Raw genomic sequence first — 19,996 nt, forward strand, 5'->3', positions numbered from 1 at the left:
TTGACGAACGACTAGATGCTTAACGTAACCTCATTATCGGCTAAACTAGCACCTGCCGACTTCCTTTCGGAAGATGATGGACCTGCCGCCAAGCCTTACCGCATCAAAATTTGCAATGTCATTGAAAATAGCAATGAGAAATTAATATCCTTTTTCTCACTTTCTCATCTATACCCAAATACCCATGTGCTCATTTCTTTGTAATAATAGTGAAAATTGTATTTAATTGTTCTGCTGATGCTGCTCATTTTTTGCCTAACTGTGAGTGAGTTTAGTATCAGTATGCTTCGATAGTTGTTTTCACTCATCTATAGCATGTTTTGTTGATAATTAACTCGGGAACTAGAATATATATGAAAATGCGCTTGGTTGGAATATGAGATTTGTTCTAGACATTTGTTCTTTTGAGATAAGGAGGATACACTGGTATCCTCTTCTTGGTGGTATGTTTCTTTTTTTTTCCCTCTTATTTAGGTCGCAAACAGGAGAGTTAAAGATGTGGAGATAAGTGTTCCTGTGGTGCGAACAATTGCATTTTACCTTGGTTGAAAGGCCAGTGAGTAAATGCTTTCTTCTGATGTCGTTGAAATCCACTTCTGCAATATATTTTATATGGGTGTCACTAATTCCCTCTCTGTTGTTCAGGTCTCAGTCACGTAGGTGGACAGTCTATGTACTTGGGCCAACAAATGAAGATCTTGGAGTGGTGATAAAGTGAGTTGTATTCCAATTGGATCCCAGTTTCAATAACCCTACAAGAGTGGTAAATTCACCTCCTTTTGAGTTGTCAGAATGTGGCTGGGGTGAATTCGAAATTGTCATTACTCATGTCTTCCATAATGATGTCTGTGATAAACAGTTGGACTTGTGGGTAGTTGTCAGTGACTCAATGGTACTTCCTTGATTTACTTGATGTCGCATGTTGATTTCCAGTAGTAGCAATTCTGTAGGTATCAACATTTGAAGTTGTACTTATTATAAATAGCTTGTATATTAAACATTATAGAGAGAAAGAATTCTTATATTGTTAAAATATAAAAAAGTGAAGGAATGACAAGAGTGAAATATGTATAGAATTATATATATATAATTCAATATATATATTATTTATTATGGCACTTGGCACTTATATGTGTAAAATAAAATAATTATCTTATTGTAATTTTTATAAATAAATTATGAACATATGTGTTTATTAACAAGTAGATATGTCTATTAATAAACAGACATGTCTATTCTATACAAACAGTCACAACTATTTATATAGATGTCTGTTAATAAACGGATATGTCTTTTACATAAACAGTTATATCTATTGAAGATAGATAAATGTGTCTATCGAGAAAAGGTGCTATAACTTTTCATTCTTTATAAATATGGATAAATTTTTCAATCCAGACATATATACTACTTCTATTTCTTCTTCATTTATTTTAGTCTCTCTAAATTCAGTTCGTATAAAGAGTTATTAAGGAAAATCTTCAGGAGTTACTGTCTCCAGATTTTAGGCATTGTTGTATCCTCGAGATATATTGTTATAACCATGCAGTAATCTAGTGGGGGCAATTAATAACTTAAAGATAGTGATTCATCACGCCTCAAAGTCTATTCTACACCGACTGCCTCAACAATTTTAAGGTATTAATCGCAATGGAGTCCAAGGCTGTTTCCATGATGAATCAAGAGTTTGTGAAACTTGATCGTTTTGATGGGACCAACCATGTTCGCAGGAAAGAAAATATATTATTCTTACTCACCACATTGAAGATTTCTTATATACTTGATCCAAGTCTGCCTGCCATTTCACCATCAACTCCAGAAGATTCTGAACAAGTAAAAGCAGATAAAGACAAACGTGAAGAAGACGAATTGTTATGCAGAGGTCATATTCTTAATAACTTGTCAGATAGTCTATATGATCTCTTTACTTCTGTTAAGTCTTCAATGGAAATATAGAAATCACTGGAGTTCAAATATAACTCAGAAAAACAAGGTATGGATAAATTTCTCATCATGAAATATTTTGAATTCCAAATGGTTGATAATATATCTATTATGGATCAAGTCCATGAGTTACATATCTTTGCTTCAAAACTTAAAGATTTGAAAGTAATAGTTCCTGAATCATTGCAAGTAGGAGGAATAATAGCAAAACTTCCTCCTAGTTGGAATGATTATAGGAAGAAATTACTGCATACCACAAAAGATTTTTCTCTTGAACAGATTCAGAAACACTTGCGCATTGAAGAAGAGACAAGAAATCATGATAAGAAATTTATCTCTAAATCTATTACAAAAGTTAATTTTGTGTAAGGAAGTTAGAATTTTCAAAAGAAAAATTCTAGAAGTAAGAGAAAGTTTTCTGAAGCAACAGACAACAGTAATAGTTATGGCAATAACAGCAAATCAAAGAAAGAATAGAACTTTAGTTGATATGCTTAATTCTATGCTTGTGAAATCTAATTTGCCAACAAACTTATGGGGTGAAGCTTTACTTACTACTTGTCACTTACATAATAGAATTCCCTCTAGAAAATTTAAGATTTCACCATATGAATTATGGAAAAATAAAAAACCTAACTTGAACAATCTAAGAGTATGGGGTTGTTTAGCATATTATAGAGTTCCAGATCCTAAAAGGACTAAATTAGGTCCTAGAGCTTTGAAAGGAGTTTTTGTTGGTTATACCGAAAATTTCAAAGCTTATAGAATTTTAAATTTAGACTCAAATGTAATTGTAGAATCTAGAGATGTTGAATTTATTGAAAATAAATTTCATAATGACCCTATACATGAGCCCATGAATAGTTCAAGTCAAAGCAATGGTTCTAGTATTGATATTAATTTTGAATCGACTTCTAGCAACAAAAGAAAGTTAGATTCTTCTAATAAAATTAGAAGAAGTCAATGTATTAGAAAGGAAAAGAATTTACATCCAGATTTTATATCTTCTCAGGCTATTGTTTTTCTAATAGAAGGCAATAGGTCAGTTGTAGTTAACAAAATACTAATTTTGTTAAATGTAGAAGATGATCCTAAAACGTTTCAAGAGGCAATGACTACAAGGGATGTGGCTTTTTGGAAAGAGACAATCAATGATGAAATGGATTTATTGTTATTTAATAATACAAAGGTTCTAGTTGATTTGCCACCTAGTTCCAAACCAATAAGATGTAGATGGGTTTTCAGAAGAAAATATAACACAGATGGATCGATTCAAACTTTTAAAGCCAGATTGGTTGCAAAGGGTTTTAAACAAAAAGAGGGAATTGACTACTTTGATACATATGCACCGGTGGCTAGAATAACATCTATTAGAGTACTTTTATCTTTAGCATCAATATATAATTTATATGTACATCAAATAGATGTTAAGACAACCTTTCTAAATGGTGACTTAGAAGAAGAAGTATATATGGAGCAACCAGAAGGATTTGTTCTACCAGGGAATGAAAGAAAAGTTTGTAAATTAATTAAATCTTTATATGGTTTCAAACAAACACCGAAACAATGGCATGAGCAATTTGATTTTCCAATTTTGGAATATGGCTTTAAATATAATAGTGCTGATAAATGTATTTATTCCAAGTTTATAGATGATTTTAGTGTGATAATTTTTCTTTATGTTGATGACATGCTTATAATTGGAACCAATATGGAAGTTGTGAATGATACAAAAAAGTATCTAACCTCAAATTTAAAATGAAAGATTTAAAAGAGGTAGATATAATTTTAGGTATCAAAGTAAAAAAAAAAATATAGTGAGGATTTTGCTCTTTACCAATCTCATTATATTGAGAAAATATTAAATAAATTTAATCATTTAAAAGTCAAAGAAACAAAAACTCCATATGATGTTTCTTCCAAATTAACTGAAAATTCTAGCAGGGTAATTGCTCAAATTAAGTATGCTAGTGCAATTGATAGCTTAATGTATGCTATGCATTGCACTAGACTTGATATTGCTTTTGCAGTATGTTATCAAGATACACTAGTAAGCCTAGCATTGAACAATGGAAAGCAATTTCAAGAGTTCTTTGTTATTTAAAAAGAACTATAAACTTTGGTTTATTTTATAATAAATTTTCAAATGTGTTAGAAAGTTATACAGATGCTAACCGGATAACTAGTATTAATGATAATCAATCAACTTCCGGTTGGGTTTTTACCTTAGGAGGATGTGTTATTTATTGGGCATCAAAGAAACAAACTTGTATAACCCATTCTACAATGGAATCAGAATTTATAGCTCTAGCAGCAGCTGGTAAGGAGACAAAATGGCTAAGAAATTTTTTACTATATATCAAGTTGTGGCCACAACCGATGCCTGCTGTTTCCTTATATTGTGATAGTCAAACAATAATGTCTAGAACTTATAATAAAATTTATAATGGAAAGTCTAGACATATTAGCTTAAGACATGAGTATGTAAGATAAATAATCTCTGATGGAATTATTACTATTACTTATGTCAAGTCTTGTAATAATTTAGCAGATCCGTTTATAAAAGAACTATCGAGAGATATGATAAAAAATATGTGTGCTGGATTAAGATTAAAAATATTTCATTAAATTTACTAATAATGAGAACCCTTCTTTATAGTATTATTACTAAATAAAGTTTAAAGGGTAACAACAAGTCATTAGTAAATGTTGTAATTAAGTACTCAGTGTACTAAGTTAATGGAATGAGGATGAGTATTTATACTCTTAATGAAGTTTAAAATTATTACAAAGGAAACTTCACATATATGAACATAGGAAGTGGTGCCGCTTCAACAAAAATGAGAATAACTTTTGTAAATGTTTATGAAAATAGCTAGGAGGTAGCACAAGGCCATATTCGTGCTAAAATTTTGGTGAACTTTTTAAGTCGAACTAATTGATTCGTGTGTGTAGTATTTTCGGTTCTATTTAATAAGAATCTAGGTTTAAGCTAAGGCCACTATGATTTCTTTAAAACTTTGAAATACTTACATTAAAGAAAAGTTTAAATCGAAAAATACTTTTATTATTCATGAAATAATAGGATCTAACAATACAAACTAAGTGAGAGATTGTTATAAATAGCTTGTATGTTAGACAATATTGAGAGAAAGAATTCCTATATTATTAAAATATAAGAAAGTGAAGGAATGACAAGAGTGAAATATGTATAGAATTATATATATATATATATATATATATATATAATTCAATATATATATTATTCTATTACGGGACTTAGCACGTATATGTGAAATAAAATAATTATCTTATTGTAATTTTCGTGAATAAATTACGAACAGATGTGTTTATTAACAAGTAGATATTTCTATTAATAAACAGACATGTCAATTTTATACAAACAGTCACAACTGTTTGTCTAGGTGTCTGTTAATAAATAGATATGTCTATTCTATACAAAAAGTCATAACTATTTGTATAGGTGTTTATTAATAAACAAACATATATATTCTATACAAACAGTCACAACTATTTTTATAGGTATCTGTTAATAAACAGATATATCTTTTACACAAACAGTTATATCTATTGAAGATAGATAGATGTGTCTATCTAGAAAATATGCTATAATTTTTCATTCTTTGCAAATATGGATGAGTTTTTCAATCCAGACATATATATTACTTTTACTTCTTCTTCTTTTCTTCTAGTCGCTCTAAATTCAGTTCGTATAAAGAGTTCTTAAAGGAAATCTTCAGGAGTTGCTGTCTACAGATTTCAGGCTTTATTGTATCATGGAAGTATATGGCCATAACCTTGCAGCAATCTAATGGGGGCAATTAATACTTTAAAAATAGTGACCTTGCAGCAATCTAATGGGGGCAATTAATACTTTAAAAATAGTGATTCATCACGACTCAAGGCTATTCTACACCCACTGCCTCAAAACCTTCTTATGTACCCCTCCACCCAAAAAAAAAAGGTATCTTGCTGTAATTTAAATGCTATAGTGTCAAAACTTTCGCTTACTAAAATTTCTGTGGTTGTATTTGCTGATTGGACATTCTGTAGCTCCGGTTGAAAATATGAATGAAAAGGAGAGAGGAGATACCAAAGATCATCCGCTGAGTCACAGGTTCTTGAATTTTTCAGAGGCAGATGAGCTTTTGAAACTTGCAGCAGCTCATTAGCACGTTAGCATGTCAGGATTCTAATTAACCTGTTCAACAAATTTGTTATTTTTTGGCAATTATGCTTACAGTTTTATCAGTAGTTGTGAATGACATTGCTGCATTTTTTTACTTGAAAATTGTGATTTTTTTTTTATCAAAGAATATAGGCCCTTGTATCATCTATCAAATGGAGCTATGGCAATCTTCTTTCTCTATGCTGCTTTCTATTTATCTTTTTTCAAGTTCGGACTTTTCAAGATGATAAACCCTAAAAAAGTAACGCCCAATCCTTTCCATGGTGGTTTGTTCTTCTTATGAAAGTCAATATTTTGATGTGCCTAATTATTGCTATGTTGCTGCCTAATCCATTGAGTTGTGGAAGAAACGAAATTTTGATGTAAATCTTATCTTTGTTATGGATGTACAGTATAAGCTGTTCTAGTGGCACATACTATAAATGATAACGCCACTTGAGTGGCATGCATTCAATTTTGTGCTTCTCTTGTCTGCTTGTATTGTTTTGTGGATAGGCTACTTCAATTTAGTCAAGATGTATTTCTGGTGATATATAAAATGTGATAGGTGCAAGCACATATTATTAAGCTGAGAAGACAAATGAATGTGATAGATGGGCTACCTCAAGGTCCTCAACTGTCTTTAACAGTCTCTGCTGGTGATTTATGAATGAACATGATCATGCTGGATTAGTTTTGGAGCTTCATCTTCAAATTCAAATCTTGGAAGACAATTAATTGTTCATGGTAATTAGATGTAAAGCATATGGAACAGCCCACAACTATCTTCTTTAATAGCCCACAACTATCTACTTTCTTTTTAGAGTTTGTTTTAGGTTTCCTAATTACTACTTCGTTAAAGGGCCAAGCATTCTGGGAAAATTTTATGAACAATAGATCGTTGTATAGCATTTTTTAGAGAAAGATTTGAGGCACAATTTGTGTTCTGTGTCTCTTGGCATGCTAGCAAAGAAAATTGTCAGAAGTTGATTGGCATGTTCATCTGTCTCTTATCTAGTGGAATGTTTGTGATTTTACTGTTGATTCTTGCCCAACGATTTTAATCCTTTTGTAGTCTTGGGAACTGAAAAATTCATATCACTGAAGGCGAGACATTTACAATCAAGATAAGCATTTAACCTAAGAATTGAATGAAGTAGGAGATTTTCCTTGGGGGAAATAGTTGAAAGATATGATTTACAGTGCAAGTATCATCATCACTTCATTCATCAGCTTTGTAATTAATATGGCAGCATACTGTAGGTATGATCGGCAGCGAAGGCCTCTGCTCCATCCTGCACTTGTTTTGTATATCCCATTGAAAATTTTAACGTTGCATTGCCTCACTGATTTGTCTCTACTAAAGAGTTTTCAAGGCAAGGGTAACATGGCTTCACATGGTAATCATTTGACAGGGTAACTATCCACCAAAAGAAATTTCCTTCTTCTGGTTATCTTTCAGAGCTTTTCGGCGTCTACAGTGATGGGTCCATTCTCTCATTTGTATTTCTCAAAGTCTGCTTATTTTAATGGGTAAATTAAAAAAAAAAAAAAAAAAAAAAAACTACTTTCAAGTAGAATCTTGAAATTAATTTTTTTGATAAAAAATTTATTGAGCTTATACAGTAAAGAGGGAAATTGTCCAAATGTAACCGATAGAAATAGAGTAATTATAATTTAGTCTCAAAATTTTAATAAAATATATATATTAGTTTCTGTATTTTTAAAATTTACCTATTTAATATTTGATATTTTAATAAACCTATAAATTAATATTTTTGTCCAATTTACCATTAATTATACTAACAATAATTAACATGTCCTTAAGTTTATTTTTAATATAAAATAATTTATTAGTTCAGGTTCTTAAATTTAATTTATTATTTTACTTATAATAAAAATAATATTATAAATTTATAATACAAAATTTATAATAAAATAGTCTCAGTATTTATAATATTTATTATTTTAATTATAATATTATTATTTTATTTTATCAGAAATTAATCAAAAAAATTATTATTATTATATTAATTATATTATTTTATAATTAAAAAAATAATTTAAACACTTTCCCATTTATATACGTTCAATTAAGAATTAATATATAGATTTCATTAAATTTTAAGGATCAAATTATAATTTACCTTAATAGTGTTTAGATAATTTCCTCTATTTACTAAGAACACTTAAACTTGAAATATTTTTTATCAAAACTATCAACCTCGAAATTCTACCTAACAATATGCAAAGGTTAGAACCAACCGATTAACTAGGAAACTCGTGAGTCGTGACAAATAGATATCTCATTCATTTCATTGAAAGAAACTGATCATAAAAGATATTATTTTATTGGAATTGTAGAAGTTGGGATGATATTATAGCAGGAGTAAAAGCTACGGATCCTACTTTGTTTGTTGTAGATGGAATTGAAAAGGCTGTATCGATCGAATTTGTCAGCTAAATTTATGCCCAGCCAAGTTGAATAGCTGAATCATCGACTATATGACTCAGGGAGTAGACAAATTTGGCCGCTCAGTGGGGACAGTTGGTATGGCAATTTGGGCTGGTCACGTTCAAGAAGATTTCGCTTCAGGAAAGCGTCTATGCACACCCTCTTCAGTTACTCTACATTGTAGTAATGCCCCACTCTTTCATTATCCAACTTTTGATTTGTAAGATCATTAATTATTAATCAATGTTGTTCTTTTATTAGTGTTGGTATGTTTTTTTATCCTATCTATAAACCTGATTTCAATTAAACTTAAATTTATATAAAATTTTAAGGGTTGGATATGTTCAAATTCAAGGAATCCCACCTAATTTTAAAAAATAAAAAAAAATCTCCTGTAAAATTTTAAAATTACAAATAAAAATTATAATAATTAGCCCCACAATCTAAATTGAATTTTTGAAAAATTTTTATATATTGAAAACTATAATGTATTGAAAATGCAAGTGTCTCAAACTTAAATCTAAAACGCCAATATTTTTTAACGTTTAATTGAATTAATTGTCTTATTTAGTTGAGAGTAACTTGGCTAGAAAACTTAAAGTTCTTGTGAAATATAAAAATCAAGCTTATTTGATTGCCATATTATCCAAGTTCCTGGCATAAATTATCCTATTTTCTATTTTATACTTTCTTAAATATTATATTTACATTTAGAGTAGAGGTATTTATGTCATTTCTATCGTGACTTTCTTTAATATACTATTACTTTTCAGGAATTTAACATATCAATCAAATACATTTAAATTATATCTTTGGTTTTGTTTGGTTTAAAATATTTTATTTTCTGGAAAGTATCTTTTTCAGGAAGTATACGTCTAAAGAACTTACTGCTTGAAAAGTATAATATAAATATGTTTAGTTTACAAATTTACTTCTCATGAAGTAATTTGTTTTTAAATTACAAAAAATAACATATTTCTTGAAAAATTAGTTTGATAATATAAATCAAATAAGATCATCTTCTGCACTTCCCTCTAAGAAGTTTTACATTTTTAATCTATTTATTCCCCACTTAGAAAATAATTTTCCAAAAAATGCACAAAAATATATTATTTTGAACCAAATAAGACCCTAGATAAAAGTTGGAAATCAATTTATTGTGAGTTGTCTTTAGAAAGCTGCCAAAAAAAAAAAAGCCCATGGCTCCTATCCCTTTAATTTTTTTTTTCTATTTACAAGTTTTTAAAATTATTTTTAAAATATAAATATTTATATCATATATAAAAAATTATGTATTAAAAATTATGAATTCAACTAGTAAGTATAAATCATAATTAAATATTATTTATTATTTCACATTAATTAAGTTCATAAATATTTTTTATTCATCATTCATTCTTAATTTTAAAAAAAATTATTAATTTTTTAATAAATTAGTGAATAAAATAGATTGAATTAATTATTTAGTAAATTTATTATTATTATTATTCGAGCGTAATAATTTAGATAATTTTACATAGTATATTTTAAAATATGTATAAGCACAAAATACATTTTAATTGTAAATAAATATGAATAATTAATAAATTATTTTTTAATTTTGCTTAGTACCATCAAATATTAGGGTCATGTTGCGCTACTAAGCTGAAGGATTTATTTCCCTGCTTGTATATGAGAAGCTGAAGTTAATTGAAACTCCCAGACGTCAATTAATATGCCAAATATGATGCAGAGATTAAAATTTAGTGCTAGTACAATGTAGTTGGCCTGAACTCTATCCCGCTCCTGTTCCTAAATAAGTGGTCCATAATTACCAGAAATCTGTCTCTTGAGATGACCCTGAAACGACATCAGCAACAAAGGGGACCATAGCCTATTGGATGTTATCCTTAATTTTATAACATTCAATGATCTTCCCATCTCAAAAATCAATCTCCTCATAATGGACCTCTCAGGACTATAGTGTGTTGACTCTACTGGCTTTAATAAAGCCAGGCACTATTCCGCTCTGCCAGTGCCAAATCTCTACGCTTTCAAATGGATACTGCAAAATGGACCCTTTTTTTAATTTTAATTTCCTTTCCAAACAGTTATTTTCTTTTTCTGATTTTTTTTTAAATCTTAAATAATTAAAAATACGAAAAAAATTTAAAAAATATATTTTTCATAAAATATATAGAATTTTAATATAATGTGAAAATATTTATCTGTAAATATTAATTTTTTTACAATTAAAAATAGAATATTAGTTGAATATTTTGTATCCATAAATATTTTAATAAAAGAGATTTGAAAAATAATGAGTTAAAAAGATAAAAAAAAATGATAAAATTCATATATAAAATAAATAAAATTTATATATTTGTGCCTCTAATTCTTGATAAGTTGAATATTGATAAGTTTTTTATAACGCTTCTGCTCCAATCACTAGAGGAATTATCCACTTTAGCTCACTACATCTTGAGCCTCACAATTTTGTTCCATAGGTGAAATGGAGAACTTACAAGAAGGTTACCTATTTTATGATTTCTTTCAAGCGAGCACACTTAATCCAGAGTTTTTCAAACTCTTTAGGCCATTCCACCAAAAGGTGCCTCTAGTGATTAGTATCCTATGATTCGATTCATTCCTGTACCTCGCATTCTACTACCCTAGATAGCCTCACCATTCTAGAAGCTTGCCAAGAGTTTAATCTCTTATGCCACTCTCCGCCGTCATTGAACTGCTTTTTTGGGTTCGGTCGTCACATTTTTTCTATGTATTATATATGGTATCATGAATATTATTAGAAAATATAAATATATATGTGAATGGATAAAAGTATTAATAAAATACCAATAGATACAAATAAAATTGTATATAAAACATGAAGAAAATTCCCAATTCCAATGGAGTTCAGCAATATTAGAGACAAATGTTACAAAAAGTTAGCAAAGAGAGAAAAATGGTCCTTGATGTCTTTAGAGGAGGCAACAAAGGTAGGATAAGCCCCAATTAATGGGGTTGGAACCTCCTTGCCCTTGTATACAGTGTAGCCTGTTTTATAAAAAGAAAAGCAAAAGATGGAAAAATAAGTAGAATATAAGAAAAGTAAAATCCATATGAAAATAAAAATTATTATTTTTTATAAATTTTTTATAAATAAAAAAGTGATTTATTTATTTTCAATGTTTTGATAAAAAAATGATAAGAGAAAATTATTACATTTTTATTAATATATTCATATTAAATATTTTTATTAATATATTCATATTAAATAAATAAAATTATATTAAAAAATAATTATTAGAGGGAAATAAGAGTATAAATGAAAAATATAAAATTTAACATTGTTTTTCATTATTTACCGTTTAATTTGAATGGAAAACAAAATAGCTTAAAATATTTTACTTGATCATTTTCTACATAAATCTCACAATTTTTTACTTTTTTTCCTTTTTCTTCTTACAAAATAAGTGAATTGAACTTTTAATTTTTCTTTCTTCCTTTCAAATGTTATATATTGCCTTTTTTTTAGCTTTTTCTATGATTTTCCTCCTATTTTTTCTCAATAAAAAACAAGCCCTCGGTTTATTCTTTGCCTCTACATATCAGACGTCTTTGTTTGTAACATAAATACAGGACAATCACTCTCTTATATCTAGATTTCCCACCCCAACTCCCGTCTCCGCCCTCTCCACACCCACCGCCATTCCCACCCCCCACACCCCCCCACCCCCCCCGCGCAAACAAGACACACACACATAAATACCCTCTCAAACCCCTTCAATCATTCCCCACCACTTGCACTCCTTTCTTTATCTCTTTCACCTCTGTCTCGTTTCCCCTACCACCAAATATGGCTATAAGAAAATCCAAAAAGCTACCCCAAACAGCAGCTCTCAAACAAATTCTCAAGAGATGCTCAAGTTTTGGAAAGAAACAAGGACTTCCTGATGATGTACCGAAAGGTCACTTCGCTGTCTATGTTGGCGAGAATAGAAGCAGATATATTATTCCGATATCATGGTTGGATCATCCTGAGTTTCAGAGTTTGCTTCAAAGAGCTGAAGAAGAGTTTGGGTTTAAACATGACATGGGTCTTACCATTCCTTGCGAAGAAGTTGTCTTTCTCTCCCTCACAGCGATGATCAGATAAGACCATGGAAGGACAAGTGCTGAAGAAATAGGGTTGTCTGGAGATGGAGATATATGTACAACAAAGATGAAGCTCCTTCTTCATTTTTGTTAGAAATATATATATATATACATATATGTATACCTTCATCTATTGTAACCCTAACCAGAACTAAGCATTTGTTTAACCTATAGTTTAAATGTGCATGTACAGTATCATGTATGAAAATTTTCCTAATTATTGGAGGTTCTGCATATGTTTCTCAAAGAATTGATTAATATAATGAAACGTTTCTCACTATTCAAAGAAGCCAAATGAACCGTAACACTGTATGTTCAATTACACAATAATAAATATTAGTCAAGCTTAAATGTCTCCATCTAATAAATATAAAAAGAGTTAATAATATTTAAAAATTGTAACTTTAACACATGAAATTTGAAGGTTGAATTTAATCCATCTTACATTTTTCATTATGCACGTTAACATTACCCTCATGTCTCTGCTACTTAACATTTATGTGTAAGTGAAAGTGACCCTCTGTTATGTACTCATAACCTAACCTTTAAACTTTAAAAGGGTAGAAGAAAAATCAATCAAGTTTATCTCCTTTCATCTGCTGCATATGTGTTTAGATGCCAGTTTCAGCTTCAGATTTTTGTGCAGTGCTAACACTGGAGAAGGGGAAAAAAAAAAAAAAAAAAAGAAAAGACATTTGTTGCTCTTATCATCTTATGTGATATTGACGTATTGGAATATATAGTTTCACCAATTATGCATGAGCAATAGTAATAACAAAAAAAAAATGATTGGATAAGATTCCACCAGTAAATTCCTAGGAACCGAGTATAGCAGCAGTATGATTGCAACCAAAGTCGCCTCCACCATAAATAAAATCATCTACTTAATTCATTATAATAAAAATTTTATGATAATAGTTATAATTTAATTAATATTAAAAAAATAAAAAGTCATAGTCATATAATATATATAAATCAATATCACAAATATAAAAAATCAAACTTGTTAATTCCTAATACAAATAGAATATAATGTTCAATCAAGATTTTCTCTTCAACTAAACAAATAATATTTTAATAACTAAGATATTAGAAGAAAATGAAGAACAATTTTTACAAATGTCATTAAGATAAATTTCAATTTATAAGAATTTATTTACATATATTTTATTAGCATTTCATCCTTATTCTTTATTTTTATTTTTAATTTTTATTTTTTTATATTTATTTTCTTTATATTTTCAAGACTGCTTTACCAAACATTTCTTAAAATATTTCAAATAAATTAAATATAAATATAGGAAATGAAAATTTGCAAAATCTAATTGCCATTCCGATATAGCTAATCAGAAGTGGGACTTGATGTCTATTCTCAAAATATTTTCTATATAAGAATCCGATTGGAATTTATAAATAAAAATATAACTAATTCACACTTCAGGAGTACGTGTATATAATAATAATAATAATAATAATAATAATAATAATAATAATAATAATAATAATAATAATAATAAAAGTTTAATAAGTGTGAACAGATGGAGACAAAGGTCACATGTGAAAACAGTATGATGAACATCAAAACACGCTACATATTATGATTATTATTATTATTATTATTATTATTATTATTATTATATTTCAAAGAGCTTGATTATTGATTTGGTTCACATTTAGGGATAACTCTACCGTATGCCCAATCACTTTCATATATCAACTCATCTTTTATTTTGTTTTCCTGTGTAATCATCTATCTTGATTATTATTATTATTATTATTTTTTAATGTAAATGATAACCTTCAGTTTGTTTCATGATTCAAATATAGTAGCCAATGAAAATCCCAAGGTGGAAAATAAAATATAGAGAAGATATTTATTTTGGTGCTGGTTGGATGGAATTATTAAGCATCAACTAAGCAAGATTTGATAAATGTCTCCTTCTATCATGTTCAATATATATATGCTTTCTTTGATGAACATCTCTTTCATGGTTGTCATTTCCTTCACCAAATTGGTTTGTTTGGTTTTTGAACATTAATTGTTGGAAAATTGGTGGTGTGTGATCAGTTGTACAACACTTGTTGAACTTCACTCCATGGGTACCTTATTTATAATTTCAAATGATATTAACCTTCAGTTTATATTGTTAAATTTAAATAAAGTATTAATTAAATTATAATTTAATTTATTTTAGTTCAAATTTATATAAATAATTAGATTACTTTACATATCAAAATGACTAGCTAAATCAATATCGCAACCCAACTACTTATATTCATCATTTAATTTTTGTTTATTCCCAATGTGGGATTTAAATTCTTAACATATATCATTTTAATAAATTTTGAGAATATTTTATGATGTATTTTTTAATTTTATTATTTCAAAATTAATAATTTGATTATATATTTTTTGTCAATAATTCTATTCTTTAATCCTTAATTACATTATTATTATTATTATTATTATTATTATTATTATTATTATTATTATTATTATTATTATTATTATTATCTTAAGACTAAGGGATTTAATTTCATTCACCAAAGCAAAATATCAACAGTGTCTCTCTCACAAAAGCAAACTCCAATGTGTACATGGTTTGCTTCTTGTTCTTCACTTGTTTGGAGTACTATTTATCACCTGTTGGCTGGTAGCTTCATTTGTTAACTATTGTTATTAATTATTGGTGCATTCTTGACCCTTTACATTTTTTATTCAAATCCTTTTCATTTTTCAAGCCAATTTTATTGCTAAACTAAACTTGTTCAGATTTAGCTTAATTACAAGTTATTAAACAACTTTTGTTCCTAAAAAATTTTGAACACATACATGCATGTTAGTTGTGCTAATTCAACTTCGCTTATAAGAAAAATTGACCTCTTTTTAGTTGATAATTTTACTTACCCTCAGTGAAATTGAGGCACTTGCCATTTGATTGGATCTTAATTCCGTAGAGAAAATGAAGAGAATTTGAGTAGAGAAAATGAAAAGGAAAAAGAAATAATATCCTTTATGATATTTGAATATATTATTAGAACGGAAGAAAAATTTGAGTTGGAAAAATGATATTTGTATTAACATAAAAGTAATTTTTATTAAAAAATAAAACAATTTCCTTCCATTCTCATCCACTTTTGAAAAGAAATATTTTGAATCAAATATAAGAAATTGAGAAATGCAATTTTTTCATCCTTTCTTCCCTTTTTCTTCATTTTTCTTTTCAATAAAAAATCGAAGGAAATCAAAGTTTATTTCATTTATCTTCTCTTTATTTTACTCAATCTAAACAAAGGGTAAAAAAAAAATAATAAATCAGACGATAAAAAATATTATGCTATATTCCTGGTTTCAGTGACACTGCGTCAGATTATCAAATTATATCATGGAGACATTTATTAATGGCATGATCTCAAGACAATATTCATATTTGCACCAACTATTTTAGGTTCGTGATATCCAAACGAAAATCTGTAATGTGAACAAATAAATTCAATTACAATACTGCATAAAATAAAAAATCCTTCCAAACAACTCTTATGCACTTTCAATACTGCTTTTCTCCTAAAAAAGAAAAAGGATATGCTAAAGACTATTTCATTTGAGATTTTGAGTAACAAAAGAATAATCCTGTTCTTGTTCAAGTGTACCCAAGATCTGTCTGCTTCTATCAGTTGTAACTTGCGATACCCGACAGTTAGATATAAATAATAACATGCAAGGGGGCACTCAAGGAAGGAGCTCTGTCAATTGAAGCATTTTGCGAAAAAATCTACTCTAAGCAAGCCATCTAAACACCTCTCAAAACAGGCCAACCTTTCTTAACAATCTGATTGATCTTCGCATCAATCTGGTTTTGAATCTTCGGAGGACAGAGATCTGCTGCATAACCATTTAGTTTAGCTGCCAAACTTGACCTTTGAAGCTCCTCTTCAGGCAAGTTTCCCATCAGCTGAAGAAGAAATGGCCTACGCTTGAGCTCAAATTTCTGCAGTTAACCAAACATTTGAAATTTCATCATTCAGTACATTAATTTCATTAGCATGTTTATCTATTTCAGCATTTTGAGATGTTCTCTATTTCCCTCCTATTGGTAGAATGAGATTTCTTTTTTTTTTTTAGGAAAATTTTCTTTACGAAGGAATTAAAAAATGTTTGGAAATTAGATTTGTTTGTCTTGATGAAGAATTCTCTGATGCAAGTATATGAATTTTGTCAGAAGGACAAACATATATTGAAGCTCTAGACAAAATTAAAAGTCCAACTTGGAATTTAAATCCTAGTTAGCTTGAGATTTTTCTAAATGGAAACTTAGGTTTTGCTAAAAATGTACTATTAATAGTTACTCATGGCTTAATCTACAAAAATTAAAATGTTTGGCTGAAAAATGAAAAGGGTCAAAACATAGTTGTTAAAGGCATGCTTAGGGCACAAGATGCACCAGGCCCTAGAGTCCGTGCAAACTTTGTGTGCAACAAAGCTGTAGGTGCACGGCTGCTTTCAGGTACAAGGCACACCCCACCTGCCTCCAACATCATCTAGAACCCTCACAGGAAAACCCAGCACCGATCTGCCAGAATCCAGTGTCAATGCACCAGAAAGTCATTGAAAAAATCATTGCCATTAGTGGATCTGACCACTCTACCAACCTTAGAATTGCTTACCCAATACTAATCTTCCCATTATTCACGCTCCTCAATTCTTTCTCCTCAACCTCATTTTGGATCCTCCTCTTTTTCCTTTAATTTTATTTATTTTTGCAAGGGCATTTGCTTACAAGAAACTTTGCACTTTGTGCCATAAATAAATATGGTGTGAGTGTGCATGCACACATACACAATCATTTCCCGCTCAATAATACTAATTCTATTAAACTCATGATTTCTCAAGTCCCATGGAATAACTCAGATACTATCATATTAGAACTAGGAATTATTATAACCAATTAACATTCAACTAAAAAAGAATTAACACAATTTTTATGTCCTTTTATATTCAATAAATGTTTTATGAAATTTGAGTTTGTAAAATGTAAAATACATAATGCTGAAAAATTAAAGATTATAGGGAAAAAAAAGAAGAGAAAGAGAACTATTATGGATTTTATAGTTTCAGTTGAACATATCATCTATTTCCTGCAGCAGGCATTGCTTTAAGAGTAAAAAAACAAATGTTTTTCACTGTTTGAATTGTGAAAAGATTTAAACGTGCTCATATTATAGGTACAGGTTCAAAGAAGTGAGCAAATAAAACTTTTGTGTTACGTAGCAGAATCTCTAACAACAGGATCTCAAGTAACAGAAATAATAGAAACAGAGTTTCAGGAAGAAGAGAATAGAGCAAATGAGAGAGAAAATGAATAGATTCTTGATATTTTCTAGAATGATCTCCTTCAGATACAATAGCAATTATTTATACAGCTAACAGCCCTTCCTACAACAGTTCCCAATCACAACTTTCCTAACAACTTTCGGGTCTTCAGCTAACTACAACTGGCCATCCTGACTATTCTATTATTCTAACGTACAATCACAGCCCCTTATTCTCCTTATTAGTCATAACAATTTGATATGGCTGTAATTTCTATTTCAAAAACTTATTGGTCAAAATGCATCATTTGTCACCCAACTTACTGCTCAAGTTCTGGTCCTTCACTAAATATTGATTTACTCCAAACTGGTTGTCCAAATTCTATTTTACTGAAACTTTAGTACTCAAGTAAACAAGATTGAACAGAAATCCAATGTAGCAGATACTCGTAAATGCAACATTGCTCTTCTGTCCATTCTGTTTTCAGATTTTACACAAATCAACATGAGTTAAAAATTGAGTTGATGAAACTGAAACAAATCAATGTTAAGCAACTGAAATGAACTAGAGTAACCCAAAATCTTCAAATGACTCAAAATTGGAAATTCAGCTATAAAACTACAAGAAACCTTGAGGCATTTTAATACTTAAAAGAGTGTCCTACAGCAACAAACTAAAAAAATAAAATAAAATAAAATAAGAAAGAAAGAAAAACATAAATAAGAAAAACCATAAATACCTGATGTTCAGGTTCTGCAGGATAAAATGCTACAAGCTGTTGAATTTGAGTAGTCACGATGCTGCTCCTTGACCTCAATTGCTCTTTTTCTTTGCTAACGGCAGCTAATCTGGCCTCCTCAGTACCATTAGTAAAAATAATAGACCTGTATATATAACACAGGCCACAGGGAAGCAATGTTTCTGACATTAAACAACAAACCATCGGTTGTAGTCATGATCTTATACCTGTATTGGTTACCCACATCAGGACCTTGACCAAACACTTGCCTTGAATCATGACTAGACCAAAAAACCTCCAAAAGCTGCCTAAAATTTATCACCCCTGGATCATATTCTACCTGCGAAGAAAAATTCAGGATTCAAGGTAAAATTCAATAGGCGCCCTTTCTAGCACTGGAAAAAAAAAAATCCTTTTGACACTATGAGGATTGGCCCTAAAACTTGATCACAAAAGAAAATGAGAAGGCTGTACCGGGAACAGAAAGGAGTACAAGAATAGAAGAGGAGGAGAACCTGTACGGACTCAGCATGATCACCTAAGCTCCTGTATTCGGGATTGGATTTGGATCCGCCGGCATAACCCACGGTGGTTCGCACTACTCCATTAGCACACCCGAAGGCGGCTTCGGATCTCCAGAAGCCACCGAGAGCGAAGACAGCGATTTTCAGGGGCTGATCCGAGGGTTCCCTCGAGGGATCAGAGATCTGATTTGGTATTCGAATACCAAGCGCTCGATTGGTCACTGCAATTGTGAGTAGCGCGAGGGTCAGAAGATGAAGAATGGCATTCCTCTCTGATAAAGCCATTTGGGTCTCTAAGAGATAGTGTCTCGGGTCGAGTCGAATAACCCGATAGACCGCGAGCCGATTACAACAATGGTGGTGGATGGTCGTGTCGGGATTCCAATAGGCAACGTCCTTCCTCACCTTGGCTTTGTGCATCCTCAGTTTGGGCTCTGTTTAAATTATGATCGGGGGAAATTATTATTTTTTAAAATATATTATTTTAAATTTAATTAAAAACATATTTCAAAAATTATTTAATTTTTTATTATCAAAATATGTTAAATTTAATTTTTATTAATCTTGACTAATATATTTAAATTTTAACTTTTTAACGTTAACTTTTTTATTACATGTATAAAAAAGAGCTGAAGTTAAATCTCTCAAATTTCATATATATGTATATGTATAACACTATTACTGAAATATAAAAAAA

At 29.7% G+C, this 19,996-nt stretch overlaps 2 protein-coding genes across 2 annotated transcripts; one reads left to right on the forward strand and one right to left on the reverse strand.

Annotated features, from left to right (window-relative positions):
• The first annotated feature begins 12,304 nt into the window (after positions 1 to 12,304).
• LOC110655856 (auxin-responsive protein SAUR50-like) lies at positions 12,305 to 13,005 on the forward strand. The gene has a single exon (XM_021812321.2). It carries the CDS (start codon positions 12,427 to 12,429, stop codon positions 12,724 to 12,726), a length of 300 nt encoding a protein of 99 aa, XP_021668013.1. The 5' UTR covers positions 12,305 to 12,426; the 3' UTR covers positions 12,727 to 13,005.
• A 3,150-nt stretch (positions 13,006 to 16,155) lies between these two features.
• Positions 16,156 to 19,733, reverse strand: LOC110655941 (peptide methionine sulfoxide reductase A5). Its single transcript, XM_021812451.2, has 4 exons — positions 19,291 to 19,733; positions 19,003 to 19,115; positions 18,776 to 18,920; positions 16,156 to 16,714 (listed from the first exon to the last, which is right to left on the reverse strand). The coding sequence occupies exons 1-4, from the start codon at positions 19,717 to 19,719 to the stop codon at positions 16,517 to 16,519; spliced, it is 885 nt and encodes a 294-aa protein (XP_021668143.2). The 5' UTR covers positions 19,720 to 19,733; the 3' UTR covers positions 16,156 to 16,516.
• Between the last annotated feature and the right edge of the window lie 263 nt (positions 19,734 to 19,996).

This window comes from Hevea brasiliensis, chromosome 16, assembly GCF_030052815.1.
Source record: "Hevea brasiliensis isolate MT/VB/25A 57/8 chromosome 16, ASM3005281v1, whole genome shotgun sequence".
In the NCBI taxonomy this organism is placed as follows: domain Eukaryota; kingdom Viridiplantae; phylum Streptophyta; class Magnoliopsida; order Malpighiales; family Euphorbiaceae; genus Hevea; species Hevea brasiliensis.